This window comes from Festucalex cinctus, chromosome 9, assembly GCF_051991245.1.
Source record: "Festucalex cinctus isolate MCC-2025b chromosome 9, RoL_Fcin_1.0, whole genome shotgun sequence".
In the NCBI taxonomy this organism is placed as follows: Eukaryota; Metazoa; Chordata; class Actinopteri; order Syngnathiformes; family Syngnathidae; genus Festucalex; species Festucalex cinctus.
This window is the reverse complement of record NC_135419.1, coordinates 2,097,859-2,120,917: the sequence shown is the minus strand read 5'-3', so window position 1 is coordinate 2,120,917 and position 23,059 is coordinate 2,097,859. Positions and strand designations below refer to the sequence as shown.

The 23,059-nt window shown below is 42.5% G+C and overlaps 1 protein-coding gene across 1 annotated transcript in view; it reads right to left on the bottom strand.

Moving 5' to 3' along the window:
- Positions 1-7,482, bottom strand: part of efnb1 (ephrin-B1) — a 95,978-nt gene extending 88,496 nt beyond the window's left edge. The window contains exon 1 of the mRNA XM_077532076.1: positions 6,571-7,482. Within this exon, the coding sequence (XP_077388202.1) occupies positions 6,571-6,686 (116 nt within the window). The 5' untranslated portion in view covers positions 6,687-7,482. The remainder of the gene's footprint in view (positions 1-6,570) is intronic.
- Between the last annotated feature and the right edge of the window lie 15,577 nt (positions 7,483-23,059).

Genomic DNA, 23,059 nt, shown 5'->3' with positions numbered 1-23,059 from the left:
CAAAATCATGAATGACTTCAGCATTGGCCGCTGATCATTTCAATTAATGATCTGTCCATCAAGTAATTAATATGCGATGAATCACGCCGGCAGAGGCCCGTCTTTATTGCCGGTCATTTATTACATTCAGCTGTTGTTCCAGTTGTGAATCAGTCCTATAATATGTCTTCAAAGAAAAACCAACTGTAGCTCATGTCACGTCGGCCGGGCGGGAACACATGGAGTATGCACAGAGGATAAGAAGAAAAAAAACAAAACAACTTAAAATGAGTTTCAAATGCAACTCATGTCACAGAACGGAGCTGAGTTGGGAATGCGCGACTGCTTGAATAAACACAAATGATTCATCAATAGCACAGAAAATCAGTATGATCAGTTTTCAGTGACGCAGCAGCCAAACCACCAACGGATAAAGTGACTCCATCTGGATTGAAACCATGAGGGAAAAGAAAACATTCCCCGAAATATCCCAAGGAGCCGCTACTCCTTTTTCTGGGCCCAGGTGTGCGTGTCGTTACGCGGCCCTGAAACAACAGACATGTCGACGCAGACAGAAGCGCACGCACATAAAAGCAAATGCAGCTGTCGTCGTCGTCGTGAGACACGGGGTGCCTTTTGCAAGCAGCGCGCCAGTTGCTTTGCAAAAGTATTCCTTATAGGTCGGAGCCGCTTCTCCGACTCTCGGAATGGGGCTCGGGCTCTAAAGTCCTCCCTGCATTGTAATAAGATCTCGATCAGAGGGAAACACAATCAGAGTAGAAGGATTGTAGGGGGGGGGCGCTAAGGTGCATATCGCGGGGATAAAGGGGGCAAGCAGGCCTCTGACCCTCTCAGCGGTGACCCGAGCAGCAGAGGGGAGCGCCACGCAATCCAGCGAATCCTGTTGCTGGGCTTGTGCTGTTTCTGCTTCTTGCTCAACAGGTTGTGGCAGTTTTGGATTTAGCAAGCACGTTTGTTTTGTTTTTTTAAAACCTCCACCTGTGTTTTGAATATTAATTAGCTCAAGTCAAAATATTTTCCCGGTGTGGCTTTAAACACAGTTAAGAGAGTTTGTTTAAAAAACAAAACAAAACGACAGGTTCTTTAAAAGTAATTGCTCATTGTAAAAACATTTTACCCTTTACCTTATCAAGCTAATTAGGAAAAAAAAAAATTGAAGTTTAAGAAGAATTCCTATCTGAACCGAAAGAAAATGTATCACCCTTTTTGTACTTTTAACAACCTGCTATCAAAATGTTATTTTCCCCTTTAATAAGATGTTAAAGATGAGTGCTAATCAAACCCACATTAGTCATGAAATTTAGTGAAGCATTAAAAGCAAAGCAGTCAACTGTTAAAAAGTGAGTCAGCCAGCTAAGGTCGACAAGCAACGTTGCTGCGAGAGTCTCAGCAAAGACGGGCTCGTGTTGACCTTTCCCAACACAGAAACCTCTCTTATTTTTTTTTATTTTTTTTATTTTGTGGCCTTCAAATGCAAGTCAGAGGCCAAAAAAAAAAAAAAAGATGGTTTCCAAGCCTCAGCAAAATGCGAGTTCAACATCAGTGCAGCAGACTGTTGGCCAGCCTGCAGCCGTTGTCTTGCTTTATTATTTCAGAGGTGTGCAAGAATGTTTCCCAGCCTCTCCCGTCGTACTGTTTGCCTCCTGAGCTGCGGCAAACGGGCCGCCATGACTGCGGGTCATGAGGTAAATATTAGCTCGGGAGGGTTGGACTGGAGGACGTGCAGGAGCCACTCGCGGCGACCTTGTCAGATTATCATTAAATTGGCATCGCTGCGAGCATTCCTGGGCGCGCTCCGTGTGTGTGCGTGCGCGACAGGACGTGATCAGTCATAACAAAGTGACATTTTCTGGAGTAATCCCACTCAGCTAAATGAGAGCTAATCCGATTTGCTCTGATCAAATGTTACTGTCTTTTTTTTTCTTTGTTTGAACAAGCCAAGACATTGAAACTTCCAACATCCTTCTCCCTGAAATAAATATCAACTATCTATCCCAAACATTTGTCAAAATGTCCTTCATTAGTTATGAGGAAAATAAATGATCAATTTACTATCAACTTTTTTTTTTTTTTAAACAATTTTGTTCTGTTTTGTTTTTTTATTCAACTTTTCATAGCTGACACCAGGCTGCTCTTCTTTATGCCACAAGCTAGTTCAACAGCGCCCCTGCTGGTTTGGCCCAACCAGTGCACTTCATTTTGTCTCAGTTGCTTCAAGTCGTGATTGATTCACAAACAATTCCAATTCCATAGGCTCAACAGTAGGTCTGCCTCTATCAAATAGTTTGGTATTAAAATATCCTACTGAAAATGTTATCAAATAATCGGGTATTTGGATAAAAACTACAAAATAAATATTTTTGTTTGGAATTGTAAAAAAAAAACAAAAAAAAAACAAAACAAAAAAACACTACCACTTAATGAACAACCAACTGTTTTTTTTCATTTTTTGGAACTTATTTTTTTTTTTTTTACTTAAATTTAAACTGCGCTTTTATACAAATCTCTGCCCATAGATTTTGGTCTGAGACGAATTGCCGTCAGAGCTACATTAGTGATTTTGACGACTAAAACAGCACATTGTTAAAAAGTAATCAGCAGAAAGGGTAAACTGTGTTAGGCTGTCAGTATTAAAGTGTGCTAGTTGAGTCATTTAAGTCTTTTATATTGCCTTTGAAAAGCATTCAGACGCTAGCAGCTAGTGCTCCTAGCCGCCAAACAGTAAACAATAAAATGTCAGCGGAATTAAGTCTTTTTTAGCATAGGACAAAGTTTTGCTGTTGACGTCGGTAGAAAGAGTTTGTGACAGCTAGCGCTCCTAGCCGCTAAACAATAAGCAATAAAATATCAGCAGAATTAAGTCTTTTTAGCATAGGACAAAGTTTTGCTGTTGACGTCGGTAGCAACAGTTTGTGACAGCTAGCGCTCCTAGCGGCTAAACAATAAGCAATAAAATGTCAGCGGAATTAAGTCTTTTTAGCATAGGACAAAGTTTTGCTGTTGACGTCGGTAACAACAGTTTGTGACAGCTAGCGCTCCTAGCGGCTAAACAATAAGCAATAAAATGTCAGCGGAATTAAGTCTTTTTAGCATACGACAAAGTTTTGCTGTTGACGTCGGTAGCAACAGTTTGTGACAGCTAGCGCTCCTAGCGGCTAAACAATAAGCAATAAAATGTCAGCGGAATTAAGTCTTTTTAGCATAGGACAAAGTTTTGCTGTTGACGTCGGTAGCAACAGTTTGTGACAGCTAGCGCTCCTAGCGGCTAAACAATAAGCAATAAAATGTCAGCGGAATTAAGTCTTTTTAGCATAGGACAAAGTTTTGCTGTTGACGTCGGTAACAACAGTTTGTGACAGCTAGCGCTCCTAGCGGCTAAACAATAAGCAATAAAATGTCAGCGGAATTAAGTCTTTTTAGCATACGACAAAGTTTTGCTGTTGACGTCGGTAGCAACAGTTTGTGACAGCTAGCGCTCCTAGCGGCTAAACAATAAGCAATAAAATGTCAGCGGAATTAAGTCTTTTTAGCATACGACAAAGTTTTGCTGTTGACGTCGGTAGCAACAGTTTGTGACAGCTAGCGCTCCTAGCGGCTAAACAATAAGCAATAAAATGTCAGCGGAATTAAGTCTTTTTAGCATACGACAAAGTTTTGCTGTTGACGTCGGTAGCAACAGTTTGTGACAGCTAGCGCTCCTAGCGGCTAAACAATAAGCAATAAAATGTCAGCGGAATTAAGTCTTTTTAGCATAGGACAAAGTTTTGCTGTTGACGTCGGTAGCAACAGTTTGTGACAGCTAGCGCTCCTAGCGGCTAAACAATAAGCAATAAAATGTCAGCGGAATTAAGTCTTTTTAGCATAGGACAAAGTTTTGCTGTTGACGTCGGTAACAACAGTTTGTGACAGCTAGCGCTCCTAGCGGCTAAACAATAAGCAATAAAATGTCAGCGGAATTAAGTCTTTTTAGCATACGACAAAGTTTTGCTGTTGACGTCGGTAGCAACAGTTTGTGACAGCTAGCGCTCCTAGCGGCTAAACAATAAGCAATAAAATGTCAGCGGAATTAAGTCTTTTTAGCATACGACAAAGTTTTGCTGTTGACGTCGGTAGCAACAGTTTGTGACAGCTAGCGCTCCTAGCGGCTAAACAATAAGCAATAAAATGTCAGCGGAATTAAGTCTTTTTAGCATACGACAAAGTTTTGCTGTTGACGTCGGTAGCAACAGTTTGTGACAGCTAGCGCTCCTAGCGGCTAAACAATAAGCAATAAAATGTCGGCGGAATTAAGTCTTTTTTAGCATAGGACAAAGTTATGCCGTCAGTAGCAACAGTTTGTGACACAAATAAGCGCCCTAATCATAGTTAAAACTACGAGTCAAGTCAATCGTTACTCTACGACTGCCAGGAACAACTTCAAAATAAAAGCATACCGTATGATAAACAATTATTGCTGCAGTCAGCTGTAAATAAGCGAGTATCCAAGGCAGGAAAAAAAATTTTAAAACCGGGGAACTCAAATTACTCGTGGACTCATTTCACCCGTAATTAACAGAATTTTTAATGATCCGTTAATGGATTACCGTCTGTACCCTGAAGTAAAAGTTTGACTCTTTCCCACAATGCACTTTTATCATGATGAGCTTTGCTGTTCAAACACTTTGGAAAGAAATCAATTAAGTAGACTTCAGTTATTGATAAGACGGGCGCCAGAGTTTCTAACGCATTCAAATCTAGAACTAATGGAGCACCAGCAGCGACGTGTACATAAACGCAGGCACACACCTAAATAAAAATAACAGGGCCAGCCCTCCTGCTTTCCTATACTTAGGCTCATAACTCATGGCCTGCGGGGAGGTGCGGGTATTGTTATATTTGGTGTCTATGTGGTACAGTGTGCAAGCAGAGGGCTGCATTAATTTATTAGTCGAGACAGCAGCTTTCCCCAAACTGGGAACAGAAAGTAAGACATCATAAATCGAGATAAGTCACCTGATAGTGTACTGTATTGTACATTGCTGTGTTATCGCAGCAGGGCGATTTAGGCCCTGACACAGATGGATTTATTAAAAACACACACACACAAAACAACAATGCTGATTGCTGTGCAAGAATTCCTTTTTTTTTTTTTTTATTGGTCATCAGACAGCGCTGCTGACGGATATGTTTCAGAAGCAAAACAGGTTTGTCTGTTGTTATTGCCGAGCCTGCAAACGGCAAGATAATTGTCTATTGTTTTCAAAGCACACAGCAGCAGGATAATTAGATCGGGGGGAGAACATTTTGCCGAGCGACTTATTGTTCCACTGTGAACTTTATGAAATATTCGGTCAGCGTGGGGAGTTGACGCCGAGCACAGTGGAGAAACAGATGGACGAATAATCTTCCACTCCCTACAAGCGGCGTGGCAACTTTTGAACAAATTCCCTTCAGGTGACATCAACAATAAATCAATAAATGTAATAAATGTCACGTTGTTTTCTTATTTGTCTCGAACCTGCTGAGGGTGTTTAATGAGTTCAACTGCAGCATCTGATTTTGATTCTTGCTTCTGAAATCAAAGTGGACGGGTCGGGCATGCGGCCTTTAGGGTCTGACCGTGACCTCACGCACATTCTGGACACATTCTGTTCAAATATAAATACACAACTAATATTCCTACCCACCGGCTGCACAACAAGCTCCTATGACATGTGACATTTAGGGGATAAATCAATTCTGGCCTCACTTGCCGTTGAAGGTCAGCTCTCAAGCTCCAAGCACACAGAGGCTATTTTTGTTTGTTTTTTTGTTTCTTTTTGCTAAATTTCCCCACAAGGCGCGAGCGATTCAACACCACGCAAACACGGGAGTTGAGTCTGAGAGGGTGATAATTGCTACCAGAATGTATTTTATTATAAGCAGTCTGGGCTCACACTGCTGCGTTTTGATGAGAATAATAGGATCTTTTCCCAGCAGCTTGCATCTGAGAACCTCAGCCCCAATTTCCCTGATTTGATGAACAGGACGTCAACCTGGATCCAAGTGCAATTCAGCTCCCAAGCGTTTCGAGCACTTATTCTTCCCTCTCTGCTATCTGAAACCACGGCGATTTTGGAAGGGTGCAAAGCTTCTTTCTCAGAACACCTGGAACAAACTTGAGTCGTTTAGCTGCGCTACAACTTTTGACTTGTATGTTTGGTGCATTACTTATAATCTAGATCCTGTTGATTACAACAATTAGGAGAAATGGGAGGAAATGAGTGGAAAATTCTCAGAACTCCCACACAGTCTTGATTACAGCAAAAATACCCTTAATGTAGCGTATAAAAGGTGCATGTTAAAATTTGTTATAATGAACCATTTATCATGGCGCCCGTAGTGAGGTATTGTTTATAGTGTGCAAGTGCGTAGCTGGTGGTTGAAATTAATCAGCACAAAACGATATTTCAGTTAAGCTGTGAATAATTGCCACATTTCACAGAACATTTAAACCAAGGCTGCACCCTGGCAAGTTTTCTGTTTCCTCCAATACGCACGCACCCAACGAGTCAAAAATAATAATAATAATAAATGAAACGAGAGACTTACTTGGGATTTTGCGAGCTCCAAATGATGGTCTCCAGAGATTTGGCAGAAAGTAGCACCGTTTTACACGTCAAGATAAAGATCCAGAGATAATACTTCCAACAAGCCAGTACTGCCATGCTGATGAATGTGCACACAACGCAGAGTGGGGAGCCGAGAAGGTTGGGACACAACGCCCAGCACGGCAGCGCGGAGCCGGACAGCCTTTATGAGAGTGTGGGCCGGTGAGAAGGTGAGCGTCGGTCAGTCGGGAGCATGTGAGCTCGCTATCACATTCATGTCCTTGTGGCCAACTTCGTGGGGTCTAGTCCGGGCCCAGTGTCCTTGACTGAACCCTCGCTGTCGGTGGACGACAAGAGTCCTGGATGGCCTGAGACCGACGCGACCTTCTGGTCAAAAGAAGCAAACTAAAAGAAATGGCAGCTTTAAAAGGATGGGGGGCGCACAGTCAGACAGCTTTGTCAATTCTCGGCTCTCTGTCTGTCTACTGGTACCTGTCGCTGCCTCCACATCCATCCATCAGTCACAAGTCCGGTTGGGGGTCCAGCAGCTCCAATGCATTCCAGGGTGCTCTTTCACTCCCCGCTGTTCTTATTGGGAATGAAGTGAGTTTCTATTGTAAATATCCCTCCGGTCTCCAGGGGCTGCTCGGCGTGCGTTCCTGCCGGGTATGTGCTCAGACTCGGACACGCTCCTTGGTCCAAATTTCAAAAAAATAATAATAATAATAATAAAAAATACGAAACAAAAGCACTTGTGTGTGTGCGCCTGCGCTGGCGGACAAAACAAAAGAGCAAGGTGAAGTCAGCTCGCTCAGTGACTCCCAATCCAGCCGCTTCCTTGCATGCCGGTGGATTTCTTTGGCCGTGTCCAAATCGCACTCACTCGGCGGCTCCAGTCTGACTGTAACCCGAGCTGAAGCGAGTTGGGCTTTGGGGACCGCCCACCGCGCACCTATCAGCCAATCACATCGCTCGCAAGCAGGAAGCGATGGCATTTCTCGGGGGGGGGAGGGGAGAGGCGAGGAGCGGCGCACCAGTGTTGATTGGGCTGAGCCTCCCCCCCCACCCCCAATACCCACGCCACCATCCACCACCAGCTCCTCGACCCAAATTCAAATGGACTTTGCTATGACTTTTCGTCATAGCGAAACCTCCGCGTTGCATGACAGCCTGGTGGACTTTCAACTCTGGCCCCTATAAATTCAAACTTGCCGGAATATCCCTTTAACACTCGCCCATAAACATATCTCCAGTGTTGACGCTGAAATAAATCTAACTGACTGACTATCATTTCTGTGTAAACAAAACGTCTAAATCTGTATCACTTGGGAGTGTTTCAAATGTTTCCAAGTGACTGTATAGAATTACAGTGGCAGTTATTCTGGTCCTGCCTTTCTCCTCTTTGAAGGGAATGGTGATTAATGGCCTCTTTGGATCTCTTTCGAGTTGTCCCCTTTCGGGATAATGAACTGCATGAGAACTTATCCTCCAGTGTTTAAAGACAATAGCGGGCCGGTAGCCTATAGTCACTGCAGGCCATTCATTCACTGAGGAAGAAATGCTTGACACATAATTGATCATGTCCATGTCTGTGCCCCCTTTGTGAGTGTGCTGTGTGTGTGTTTAGTTTGGAACCAGACGAGAGCTTCGACTCATTTTTGACCAGGTTTGGTCAAGCAATACTGCCCCCTAACGTCTGTGATGATCAAGAGGAATGTGGGGCGAGCATGTTGCATGGTGCTTCTCCCAAACTTTATTGAGCCAAGGCACATATTTTACATTAGGAAAGTCTCACGGAACTCCTCCAAACAAAAAATCTCACAAAAAGTGCATGCAAAGGTCAGTTCGAGCATTTAATTCTTCTGCTTGTCACTGGCAAGTCGCTGGCATAGAACAATGATGCACTGTTGTGATAATAATTTTCAAGACAATTAACAAAATGACATAATTTACCGCAGCACACCCGATGAGCTCACGCGTGTGTTTTCAAAAATGTTTTCTAGCTCCATCAAGGAGATTGCGTTTTCGTCTTTGTTAACAGGCTAATAAAAAGTCTACAATAGTCTACTGTTTTCATTAAAACTAGCCATAGGCTATGGAAGAACCCATTAGATGTTGCGAAAGAGCCACATACTCCCCAATCAAATTAATTTTTTTTTTTTGTAAACAATGTTTTTTTTTAAGTGAGTTTTTCTTTACTCCTTTTTTTATTCTATTTTTTTTTTTTTTTTTTTTTTAAGAAATTTGATATCAGTACTAGTAACCAAATGGAGTATAGTTACCAATCCAAATACCAAGTATGGATACCACTGGTAGTCTTGATAGGCATCCCTAAAAAAAAAAATAAAAAAAAATAAAAAAAAAATACACAAAGGCCTGATTATTTGATGTATCAAAAGCTTGTCCTATTTTATTATTATCCTCATTTGTCATCCCTCTTGGGAAAACCACCCGGGCCAATAATAAAAAAATGATTAACAATTCCAATATATTTGTTTTTGTTTTTTTTTAATCGTAAATTCCTATGTGTGTACTCATCACCAAGTTCCACCGAGCCACTGACTGTGACTGTGACATGAAACGGAATGACGACCAATTAGTAAGTGACCTGAAGCTTAGGATGTTACAGGACACAAATAGATGAGCAACTGGTAATTCAGCGCATTAGTAGAATGAACACTAGTAGAACGACTAGTATCTCATTAGTGAAGTTATTTTTTGGACTGCCTTCCAGTACTAAATTCCTTTTTTTTTTTTTTTGTTGTATCTGTTGACAACACAGTCACTATAGCACTAATAGCAATCAAGTACACATAGTTCTACTCAAAAGTTATGGAGACCGATAGGAGCAGCGCTTGAGCCAAAGCATATGACATCATGGTAGAGACATGTATGGCAACTAATATGGGCTGACTGATGTTTATTGACGGTGTGACGACTGACAGAAGTAACGATCACTTGTCAGGTGGACTGAGCTGCACTCTATTCACGTATAGCCAAATGCTGCTTAACGTTGGAGATGAATAGTGACCCTACTGCCACAGCAATTCAAAACTTTCTCATGACAAAAAAAAAAGAAAAAAAGAAATCTTGTTTGTTTTATAATGTAGTAAAAATAAAAAGTGACATTATCCAAATACCCCAGGAACTCATTATATCGGCCTGTAAAGACTTAAACATTTGGGCTTAACATGATACGTCTTTGCTGCACCGAGCCTCACATTGACACCTGATCTTGGAGAAAGCCGCCTGCGTAGAAAGAAGCTTGAGGTCTACCACAGCCAGCGCGAGCTGTCCAATAGGAACAGGACTCCAAGGCGTTAATAGTCGACATCTTGCGCTACTATGATCAAGCCATAGCTTGGTATCAGAAGCGCCTTATTTGCCAAGGGCAACATTACAGCAAGATTTGCTGTGGGAAGCAATCAAAACGAACGTTGGAGCGGCAGAGTTTACCATGACGTGTGGCACTGGAACAAGAACAACAAGTCGTTGTATCTATTTCATGGGGATTAGACAAAGAATGTGAAAGATCTACAGAAAAAAACACTATATGGCTTAAAGGAATACAAGACTTATGAAAAACTAACCAGCTATTCTGTTAAATGGTTCATTTCAACTCTTCCCTGAAAAAAATGCCAATTTATGTTGAGCAGTTGTGATTTCATCGAACTTTTTTATGAATATTTTTGCATCGAGTACAGTATCGGCCATTTTGGACAGTCACATGATCAACGTGACGTACTGAATGACATGGCTGCCAGTGACAACAGAGACTCACGAGGAATTATTGTACTTCTTCAAAAGCAGTACAGTCTTGTAGCGCTTTAAAAGAGAATGATGTGCTTATGAAGAAAAAGAAATGTTGAATGATGCTTCCACGTCCCTCAACATGGCCCCCCCACACACACACACACGCGCGCGCGCGCGGAAGAGACAGTCGGCTAAGAAATGGTGGCATTTCCCTGTAATGAGGTCATCATGTTAATGTGTGTACTTGGCGGTGATTAGTGCTTCTATTAATAGCCCGAATTAACTTAGAAGCTGCCACAACAACGAGACAAGATTTTAATCGTGTGTTAATGTGTCGCAAATGTCTTTCCATTATTGTAATAACAGTTACACAAATCAAATGAAAGCAGAGCGGCTTTCTTTGAGTCTTGCGTTTCCCCTCAAGATGAACCCTGCTACCAAGGACGGAGTCCCTTGTCCAATCTGATATTTGCACTAAACAAACACAGAAACCATGACATCATCCCTGGATAAGGCAGCCGGCAGTCGGGCCAGCAACCTCAAAGTGAAAATAAATCACAGTTTAAGTAGCCTTCTCTTGCTTTTAATCTGCACTTAATGAAGTCTGGCACATTTCCCCCCCCTCCGGTGTGGCTCCGTGACACCGCCGTGATCTACGGGCCGGCCTCGGAGCGCGAGCGGGCCTTTTATCGGGCGGCGTGGACGCAGGTATGAGCCGAGCCCCTCGGCGTGCCCGGGGTCAAGCGGTTAACCCCGCGTTATCTGGGAGAGGACAAGGAAAACGGGACTCGGGCGTTCCAGCTGTAATCAATATCGAACAGCCATTAACCAGGGCGGCAACACATCCTCAAAAACACACGTTTGCCATCTGTCTCACGCACGGTTAAGTGTTCTCTATTATAGTGGCGGATGCACACGGCCATAAACAACATGGATTCTCTCCAAACATCGGCCCATTGAAACAGTGGGAAAACTCCTGTTAATGTAAACGTGCTATTTTGGGCGCCGGCGTACAAGTTTGTTTCACTCCGCTTTGATTCCATTTGACTGGAACAGCAGCAAGGCCAAACAAAAGAAGCCGGGCCATCCGCAGACGTACGTTTCCTGTTTGTGCTGTTTTTTGCTTGATTGCTGCCCAGACATCGTCGCTCGCTTCCCTTCTCCATCTTTTCCCATCCATCATCTCGCGACTGACGCTCAAGTGCTGATTACAGGCAAATCATCATCTCTGATAAACATATGCTCATCGGAACATCCCGGCAGGAGATGGAAGCTTCCTCTTTCTCCCTTCTGTCATATCGCTAATCAAATCTGATAGCAAGCCCAGACAATAGATGTTTTCCGTGTAACCATTTTTGGTCGACATATAAACATGTGGGGGCTCTTGATAGCAATCCTAATTAGTGGATGGCTGTGATCCTTTAATCTTAACTCACCACCGCTCCCGCCGTTATAGCTTCTTAAAGAGCTCGAGATGAGATTTCAAGGAGAGAAATGGTGCTTTGAAGCCGAATATCACAAATCCGGTGAAGGGGAAGAGGCAGTTTAAAGTCACGCGCTCGCGCACGCTAACAAACGCGTTTTATTAACTGGCTGATTATTTGTTAGCGTAAACTGCATTTTGTAGGTCTCTGGCCTGGAGGGCTTCGAGAGGAGCTAAATTGATGGAGAGTATATGCCAAATGCTTGCCGGCGGGATGTTCTGTCCATTCTAATAGAATTACAAGCTTCTGAGAGATGCGTCGTTTCTCCAGGGCTACGTTGTCTGTCAAACATTAGGTCGCACTCGGCGTCAAAAAAAGGGAACGCAAAAAGAGGGGGATAGAAGGGGGGTGGAGGGCAGCCAGAAAAAAAAAAAAAAAAGAAAAACGTCTGGAGAGGTGCCCCCATCCCTGCCAAGAAAAGAAGGCAACAAAAGTGAGAAAAGAGAAAGCGAGAGGGAGAGTGAAGTGAGTGGAGGTTGGGGGTGAAAGAAAGAGGAGAGAGTGAGAAGGCTACAAAAGGGCTGCATTTGAATCCACGCTAATTACGCTCTGCGTGATGGACAGGACCTGCAGACATGTCTGCTATTCTTTTTGAGTGTGTGTTGGGGAGGGTGGGAGTGTGTGTGGGGGGGGGGGACGGTGTGACGATGGGAGGGGCCGGCCTCTAGTAGAGATGTCTATTGCCAGCAGCCTGAATGGGACAAAGACCTGAATAGAAACTTCAAAGCGACCTCTTCAGACCCCCCCAAGCCCCCCATCACGGTCCCTCGGCCGTGTGATGGTCAACAAGCTCCTGTTCGAGTGTTGTGTATGCGAGATTCTCATGTTATTTTCGCGCTATGGGGGAACAAAAACAAAAAAACATGCATTTCAAAGTATTTGCTGGATGTGTATTTTTCTTACTCATGACGCTGTTATGCTTTTAAGGGCGCATTGCAGGATGCAGAAATAATTGGAGCGGAGGATCTGACTCATTGCCCCCCCCCCCACCTCCCACTTCCACCCCCCCTTCACATCCCTCCCTCTGAACTGAGGTCTGGCAGGACCAGAAGAAAAAAAATAAAAAATTCAGGAGCCCGCAGAGCTAACGTGCTGAAGACATGATTGCTGCTAAATGACACAGAGGGATTCAGCATCTCATTTGATCCCCGTCTCCTCACTGATTTTGGCTTGTGTTAGAAGATCTTGCGGTGTGAGTCATCTAATTATTCCATCTAGCGTGGGCTTCTGATCAACATCCCACTTATCTCCACCTTCCCCTCTTCAAAATGTTTCCCTCTTGCAGCTCGACTCCGCCAGTGGCTGTGGGAATAAACAGGAAGGCTCGAGGGTGAGGGCCAAGCCAAAAGAGGGAAAGATAACGTTTGTGTGAAGTTTGCGTGGGACGCCCGTGCAAATGTGAGGCTGCCGTGTGTGCGCGCGCGGTGGGTTCAGTACGAGTCCACTTGCGCCAGTCAAGAGTCAGGTCAGGCTCTAAAGATCATGGGGATTAGCATGTCATTGTTGCTGCCTGGTGTCAGCGACACATCCTTGGTGACATCATCACTCAGGGGCACATGATTCATCTCACTTCACTGCTTAACTGAAATCAAGTGGCGCTCGAACTCCAACCGCTAATCTGAGGACTGAGTAAAGTAGCCTTATCAGAGTTCTATTTTACGCTGGCAGGTGCAGCGTCGAGGCCCGCCGCAGCTTTGATTATAATAATTGTACGTACATTGTTATTTTTAAAATCCTACCATTGGAAAAAAAAAATCTTTACAACCTCCATCATCTGCTTCTGGGAAAATACACATGTACTTGAGTCGCAGAAAATCCCCACCGAGATAACCTTATCGTAAGATATGTTATCCGTCACTCTGATGATGTCATGTGTTTTCACTGCGGCTATAAATACAATGGCCCATAAGCATTCCTGAAGAGGCAGTGCCCACACGCTGTAAATGGCTTAGACATGAGAGAAAACACAGAAAATGCCACATTTGCTTGAATAGTACCTAAAAAAAAAAAAAAAAAAAAAGAACAGATAAAATGATTAAATCTTCAGATGTCAAATTATGTTGTAAATATCTCAATACAATGCAGCAGGAAGACATAATGTGAAGCACAGAATAAAAAAATATAAAAAAACAAAGCTAAACTCAAATGACGTTTTCATCTCCTTTATAGTTTATTTGAATTGATGTGGAAAAATCCCATTGAAAACATTGAAAGAAAGAAAAAAATCCCATTGCCACAGAAATTTAGATGATCATCGCAATTGGTTCTGATGAATATTTAAGAATCCTTCCTTTCCTTTTTTCCTTTTATTATTTTTTTGAACATATAAACAAATGAACAGCAGAGATAAAACAAAAAACAACAACAATCAAAATAGAAGAAAATCCCAATAACATAATCATTCAATTAATCATAACTTACATGTTCAAAAGGGAGTAGGAAGAAGTTAAAAACTTATCTAGTCCTACCCCTTTTACTAAATATATTTAAACTTATTTCATTATTAATACAATTTTCATTTACTGATTATTAAAAATAATAATAATAAAATAATAAATGATATATATAACCCAAGTTATATATATATATATAAGTTTAACATATTCACATTTACCAAAAACATATATACATAAATTTACTAAACATATACCATAATACCTATCTAGATCACTTACACATACTCACATGTACATTTTTCATATACTGGCTTGACATAGATAATTTTTTTGAATTTTACTTTTAAACATTTTTTTAAACTCCAGCATTGAATCACAATTTTGCAGAGCAATTTCCAATTGATTCCATAGATCAACACCTTTTACAGATACACACCTTTGCTTAATATTTGTTCTTGTTTTGGGTTTTTTGTACACACTTGTACCCCTTATATCATAAGGACTGTGTCTAATTTCAAATAACTTCTGAGTACTGTGGCAGAGTAAATTGTTATAAACTTTATACATTATTTGTGCTATTTTAAAATCCACCAAGTCATAAAATTTCATTGCATTTAATTTAATAAATAGTGGATGTGTTGGCTCTGTATACTTTGATCCATTAATAATTCTTATAGCTTTCTTTTGCAATTTGAAAACGGTGAATCAAGAAAGCTATCTAGTTTTATACTCGAGAAAATTGTGTTTTAGCCTTCACGGTATGCGTTTCCATTGGGGTCGCCATTTTGTAGAGTGACGTCACATTGAAGTTAGTCGGTGAAGTCGGGGTCCATTTTCTCCCCCACTTCGCAAGTGGGATTTCTGATTTCAAGGGGGCCCTTCCCGTACACACTTCCTGGTTTGAAGTCGGAAAAGTCCGACTTCCAACTTTCCTTGAATGCAGCATTACCATTGACATTTATCATTAGCATTAAACTAATTGCTATTGCTAAGCTAATAGCTAGTGTAGCTATTATAAAAACCTCAAACCGTGACTGAAGTTGGGCCAGATTTGCTCTCATTGAGTGAGACAGAATTGTGAGCACTATCACTTGTACAGGAAATGTATTTTTCTAATATTATTGTATATTGTTTAAAATGACGTGTGATTGTAAAGCCTCTCATTTTAGCCTGTGAGTATTTACATTGTAAAATGTTGATGTGCAATGTCACTTTTCAAATAAATAATTCAAATTGAAACATTTGAAAAACGTACACGTTTAGCATATGCTAGCATTAGCATAATGGCAAGGCTAATAGCTAGGAATCATTCACCTTTAACATCGTACATTAGCATCACCAATGTTAAGCTAATGGCTAGAGGCACCACTGTGGATTTTCCCTCCAACTTCCACAAGATCAAGGTCTTGCCCAGTCCCTGATCAGCTAATTAACTCATTAGTTGACTGATTAAAGAGTTCCGTATTGTTTGCAAAATCTGTTTGTCGAATTTCAAACAGAGAAAGGAGAAATATTTATTTTAGAAGTAGAAGTTGGGCTGTGAACACACCTTTGGCATCTAGCAATAGACCAAAAAAAAAAAAAAAAGAAGGTAGTTTCAACTTGTAAATCTGAAGGTGTCCTTGTTAGTAAGCAGCTGAGGGTACACAAAGCACACTCAGCCTCGCCATCAAAGCATTAGCAATTACGCCCATGTTCCTTCACTCTGGCATAAATCTGCTCTTATCTCCGCTCGCTGCAGGATCTGGGAATATCAGCCTCAGCATCTGCTCCAACTACAAACCCAGCCTCTAAAAGCACAACAAAGTGGCTCTGCAGGCATAAATAAAGGCGGGAGGGGCAATGGAAAGAAGAGAAGGAAGCATCGTAAGGAGCTGACAAAAAAAAAAAAAAAAAAAAAGATAGGCAGAGGGACGCGCAAGGGTGTGTCCCTGCTTGTCTTATTAGCCCAAAGCGCTTTGGCTCATTTATATTACAATCTGTCAATCAGCAAGCAAGAATACTTCAAAAGATGTTTTCCCTCCACTTTTACGTGTTACTCAACCAGCAAAAGGCGACTCAAGTCTTCACAGGAAATGAGGATGAGTATGAAGAAAAAGAACAACAAGCTTAGTTTGGGTAAAAGGTCAGAGTTGAACAGTTAGGTGAAGGCCACGCAAGTGAAGTGTGTCATATTTATTAGCGGGGTTGAGCTAACAGTTGTCAGTAAGATGATCTGTGCGCTCAACTGAGAAGTTGCTTTCTTACACAATGCTTTAAATTGAAAACATCATCACTGTTTGAGCTTTTTATATCGAAGATTCTTCATGCTACACTAGCTATTAGCTTAGCAATAGCAAAAGTCATTTTTGACTATTTGTTTATATAAGAATGGAGTTTTGGGAGCTCCAAAGTCGTTTTTGTTTATTGGTGACAATGGAGTTTTGGGCTCTAAAACTAAGATTGAAAGTCTTGGACAACAAGACACATAAACACCATGAAAACAAACGACAAGGTTTAATCAAAGGTTTCTTAGACTGAACAAGAAACACTCAAGGAATATTATGTCTATGTGTCTCATATCAGGGTTAATTGGTCCTTCTACCTCACCAGAGTATGCTGATTTATTTTTAATAAACAACAAGGATTAGACCCTCCCTATTGAGAAGGCCTAGAATGATCCAAAGTTGTAGTTGATTGTCCCAACTCCTATATCAAGGACACACTGAGGTTTTTTTGTTTTTCCTGCAATTTTTTTAGGCGCCTTTCATCCGCACTTACAGTATTCAGACAGAACCAAAACTGTTTATTTGGAACACAAGCTTAAGCCGCCTTTATTGACCTTTGCACTTGTTCTTACTCCCCCTGGTCCTTATCTCCCCTTTTGTCGTAGAGGTAGAAATGCCGGATTCCAGAGTGGGAGCGGTTCTTTCACTGCGATCCCCAGTCGATCAGAAGCTTCACCCCTTGCGCATTCTTTCTCTCGTTGCCTTTTGTGCAGCTGAAGTCAATTACCATGGTGGGAAAAGGAGAACTTGATTGGCCATCGTACCGGCTCGACAAAAGAGGATGCACTAGCTGGAGGGCATGCCGGAGCCGTTCCATGTCTGAACAGATCATACACGGGTTGAATTCCCGTCAGGGCACTGTTTCGACTTTAGCATCACTTAGCATTCTGAATCTCTTAAAAACCAAGACAACCAGGAGTCAGCAAATATCTATTCCTGATTGCCCAGAGGTTTTGGTGGCCTGAACCTGACAAAGGAATGAATGAGTTGATCTAATCCTGTTCTGTGAGTGTAATTAGCACCTGCGTTGTCGAAATGCACTGGACTTTATCACTTGGCTTTCCCAGTCTAGGGGCAACTTTGGTGAATGAATGAAGTTGATCGTTTTTTCCAAGATCATTTATTTCATTGTCCTGCCTACGTTTCCTTCTTTACAGCTAACCTCTTTTTTTTTTTTTAAAGACATTTTTTCCATCCTGGTCTCTGACCGTGGAAGCCAGTTCATTTCTCACGTTTAGAACACAATCGTCCAGCTTTTCTTCTGGCTATCATCGCCAAATGGACGGGCAAAAAAATGCTGTAATCTTTGAGAAATTGCCACTCGCGAGGACCCGAAAGCAAGGAAGAAAGGCAAGGATTGCACTCAAAAACCGGCGACACCAGCAGAATCAATGATGCGACAGAATGAAAGGAAGGAGGGAACTACAAGCAAACCGACTAGACAACAAAGGGACACCGGGACAAGACATGACTGGTTGGAGAGAGCTGATTGGTTAACACAAAAGGTGAAAACAAAAGCTAACGAGCAAGACAAAATAAAAGGCACACAAGGAAACAGGACATACTATGAAACAAAACTAAACAAAAACAAGTAACCAATCCAGGATGTAACCCGAAATCAGCTTGGATGGGTCCGAGATACCAGGAACTCTTGTTAGGACAAGCGGTATCGGAAAAAATTAGATGGACGGATTATTTTGACACAGTTAATAGTAGAACAAATACTGTACAGTACAGGGAGTCGTCGCGTTACGGCACATTCGATCTAAGACGGACGTTTCGACTTTACAACGGCTGTGCCTCGTCCTCCATTTTGTCCCACGTCCGCCATTTTGTGCCCAGTGTTTCTTGTTAGCTCGCTACTGCTTCCTCAGCCTTCCACACTTCTTTTCCATCCACCTCTAAGCAGTAATGGTACGTACAGCATCTTATTATTTTTATTTAATGTATTTTAGTTTTTTTTATGCAAAGTATTTTGATGTAAATTTCAACTTTAACGGTGAAATGGGATTTACACGGAAATTCGGGTTACATCGCCAGCGTAGGAACTCGTTCGACTCACTGCGAGGATTCCAGGCAGGAGAGACAACTAGTATGTTAAAATAAGGCAGAATCCGTTTCATGCAAGTTAAGCAGTGCTGCACGTTCTCATCAAATTCCCATACTAGCAATAAATAACAGCGTTATCTTCTGATAAACAGCACCTATCTGATTCTTTGATGAAAAAGTGCCGGCAGTGGGGGGGGGGGGGGGGGGGGGGGAGTTCAAATACTTTGAATATTTTGAAGATGAAGGAAATTACTTGTTTTTGCTCTGCCTCTGAAAGTATAGTCGAAGGAAGCAGCCAGCCAACGTAACACTTGCTGCCAAGTGAGGCGGAAGAGGAGACGGCCATTGGCCAGAAGGAACGCTCCAGCGAGATGCCGGCCAAGTGGTCGTCATCCTCATGAAAGCGGGAGCAACGGGGGCTGGCTCACTGCATGTGACACATCAGCCCATAAAAGAAGCAAATTTAAGCGCGCCGAGAAATATGCTAAATTCTATCATTCTTGATCCTGGGGGTATTTTGAAGAAAGAGTCATGTTATTAAGAGCTGGAATGTGTTTTTTTTAACTTTAAAAAAAAAAATGAAGAGTATGTCTTGTTTAAAGCAGATTCAGTCATTTTGGTTTGTTTATTTATTCAATACAATAGAATATACAATACAGAATTTTTCAGAGGCTCAGCGATCGTTTTGACAAGGCGACAGGAAGGCCGAAGATGAGATTCAAACCTCAGAACTATAAGACAGATGTGCTAACCACTCAAAACAAACGACTGCAAGGTGAATCCTTGTTTTTACTTGATGTTGTGCCAACCAACTGCCATCAGAGCCCCCTGGACACATTTTTTACGTTGTTAACGCAGTTTGCGAGATCGTCGATGTTTGCCGTTTCCTATGCTGTGATCAAGCGCCACATTGCTCACACGCGACAGACACCGCACAGGTGACAGATAAGCGAGTCTCCAAACTATTTCAGCGGGGGATGTTTGTTTTGCTCACGCCCACACTCAAGCAACATCTTTCAATGTGACCTCTTTATCGCACCCCCACTACTACTGCTGCTTTACCTTTACCGCCATCCTCTCCATGCCACCCAATCCGTGTGGTATCCAGTACCCACTATGAAGTCGCACTACGCGACTGTAGAATGTTACTTACCAGTTCAAAGTGAACATGAGCCCCAAAAACGCACCCCTGGGTCACAAATGTGTTTTTTTTTTTTTTAGACAAAAAGTTACAAGTAAATGTTATGAGGAAATACCTCAGCTCCAGGTGCTTGGAATCGGGGCCATGGGTGAAAGGTGGGGTGGGGTCACACAGTGCCCCCTCAGGGCTGCGTGAACCCTGACCTCGCAAGCCTGATGAATTGTGTGCTAACAAGGACCAGCTCTCGCTTTACTGTGCCTGCACTCTCTCGTCTTGTCTTTGGCGCTGGCTAATTTGACCCCGCCCCTTCCTCCCCCTCCCTTTTGTGGTGGGTTGATCGATCCAAATATCGATATTATCGATACCAAGTCAGTATCGATAAGATCGATACCGGTACTATAATTTCGATGTCGTAGTTTAGTACTCTCCCCTCCTGGGTTTCGACCGTGTGCCATCACATCTTTGAAGTAGATTGCATGTACATATACAGTATTGTACTTGAAAAAATATATATATTTTGGTATGTTTTATATTTGTTGTTACATGATATTTAACATCTTGTTTATTTAGGTTGAAAAAGATGTGAATAACTTTTATTTTTTTGTACTTGTAGTTACTGAACAGTATATGATACGGTATTTGTATAAATTTCTTTTCCTATGATCACTTTGTTTAAAAAGTAAAAGAAATATTTTGTTATGCTTGTAGTGTTTCGGGGGGTGATAAAGGATGTAATCAGAGGTGTGGACTCGCATTATCGATGTTTTTATTGAAATTACACATCTTCTACCATCATTATCAAAATGCCAACCTGGAATAATTTAGGATGCGAAAGGAAACCGCAAGTTAATTATGTCGTCATCGTATGATATAACAGTACAAGTCTCCGGTGTTTGTCGCTAGTAGCTAGCTGTTAGCGTTAGCATCGGGTGCCTGGCTAGCAACAGTAGTTTGACAGCTGTTGCTTGGCTCGCTTGCTTTTCTTATCGTTTTCAAAATTGTGGACAATAGGCTACTTTGTAATCCACTCTCCCTGTTTTAATGAAGGGAATGTACCTTAAATTGCACTTAGATGTATTTTTCATTATTAAAAAAATAAATAAATAGAACTTTGCCTTCATTTATAATTTTATGAAACACTAGTTTTAAAAAACAAAACAAAACATTCAATTGGTTGAATTGATAAAGTATTTTCTATTGATCAATAAATGTTGGCCTAATTTTGTCCTTTCTTTAAAAAGGAAGCAACACAAAAGCACTTAAAGGTTGAAAATTGATTGTGAATAAGCAATTTGATGATACAGCTACCTTAATGGAAAAAAAATAAGTATGTACCAAAATTTTGAAAAGGTATCAATATCGGTGATACTGGCCCTGTATTTTCCTGGCATCGGATCGATACCAAAATTTGCAGTATCGCACACCACATTACCTGCTTGAACCTTTAAAGTAGCTCACCATCTGTCCCCATCCCTCAGATTTATAATCATCATCATATCGCAGTCGCACTCTTGCATCATCTAACCTCTAGCACAGGCGAGAGTTAAGAATAGATTGAATGAAGCCGTATTGGGAGCGATGTTAAATCTCGGCCAGCCATTGAAGTGCTCCCGCTCTAATGAGGCAAGTCTACCTCATCGCTGGCGCAGTCACACACAAGTGAAAAGCTAATCACCGGCACGTGCGTGGCCAGCCATACACACCGAAAACAGACAGACAGACAGACAGACAGACATTTGCACCCTGCTCCATTACACACATACGCCGTCGAGCCAATTAAAGAGACGAGTCTTATTAGCGGGAGGTGTCCCGTCGTACTCGTTAATCACCGGGCTTTCCTGGCAGGGGCTCAGCTCCACTCGGAGCTCTTCGTCATCTTTATGGGACCCGTCTCATCACTCCTTATAAGAGACTCATCCCAAGTTTAGCGAGACTCATGATTTAGCCGAGCGGCTTGGCCCCGGCGATGCGTTCAGTCGTCCGCGGGTCACCTTTGAATAAGCTTTGAGGGATTAGGGACGAGTACAAGAGGAGGGTCTCCGCATGCATGATTTCAACTATAAAACGACTATAGCGCTTCTTCTTTCTGCATGAGAAGCCGTTATAATCCTCGCCGCTCGAGCTCGGGCCCGGTGGGACGAGAGGGGGGGAAAAAGCGGCCCGACAACAATAATAATGTGACGCCAGGCGAGAAGCTGTGGAGAATCCGATTCCAGGGTAAATATCCAATCCAGTCCCTTGCTGAAAAAGTGGTCTTGTTTTCTCGCCTGGCGGGGGCTGAATGGCCCGCTCGGACCTTTTCGGACCACCTGCAGCTCGGCTGATGACAGATTCCCTCCTCACACTTGGACCATCTCAGGCCTCGGCGCTAATCCTCCCGCTCGTGTCGTCTAAGGTCAACAGTCGGATCACTCGTGCACACCTTTACGCCGCTGTTGACGCCTGCGCGTCACCGACGGCGCGCGGTCTGGAAGTTCCCACGGCGCTCTTATTCGTTATCTGCGACCTGTTCTGGCCTGTCTCATGAGAAGCTGCGCCTCGTCATTGAAGGGCAATGATCCTTTACTCGCTTTTACAGTCCGTCGCATTAACTGTGCTTCCTCCCCCTGATCCAAAACACATTCCTTCACTTTATTTGCTCAACACATTTTTTTTTTTTACTGCATTGTTGTAGTCAAGCGGCAGCGTTGCCAGAAGCTGTAGAAATTGAAACTGCTTGCACTGTTGAGGTGCTGTTAAAAGCAAAAATACCAATTTGAACAGTTTGTTTTTGGAATGTGAACACATAATGAAGAACGCAATCGCCAAGTGTGTTCTTCATGCTCTTATACGCTGTCGTGTGCTCGAGATAACCAAGACAGGACACCACACACAAACAAAGATGTCTCCACAGAAAAAAATGGGAGCCTCCTCCCCCGAACCAGAAGTCGGTTGGACGACCAAGACTGCCACAGGGCATCCAGACTGTCGTTAAACGAAGAGAGAAGAAAGAGTAGTATGACAGTGGAAAGCGCGCAAGAGGCTAGCTAGGCTATTTGTTAGCTAGCTAGTTTGCGACGGCAAACTCTTCTCCTTGTCATTTCTATTGCTGCGAATGACTTGTGAGATATTATACAACGCTCATTTAGATAGATAGAAATTTTTCATTGCACTGTGACACACTTGTGAAGTGCAATCAATTGATTTGTGTGTGTGTGTGTGTGACTGTGTTCTAATCTGGAGCAGGTCCTGGTGAATGATTTTCCAGGATCAGCTGCTTTGCCTTTTACAAGCAGATTACAGCCGGCACGGCACACTCATTAATGATTCATTCACTGAATTCGACATTTTCCGGGTTGATCTTCGTACAGACTCTTGAAAGTCTCCGCCTGCGTGTTCGTGAACCCCCCTGAGAGTCCGT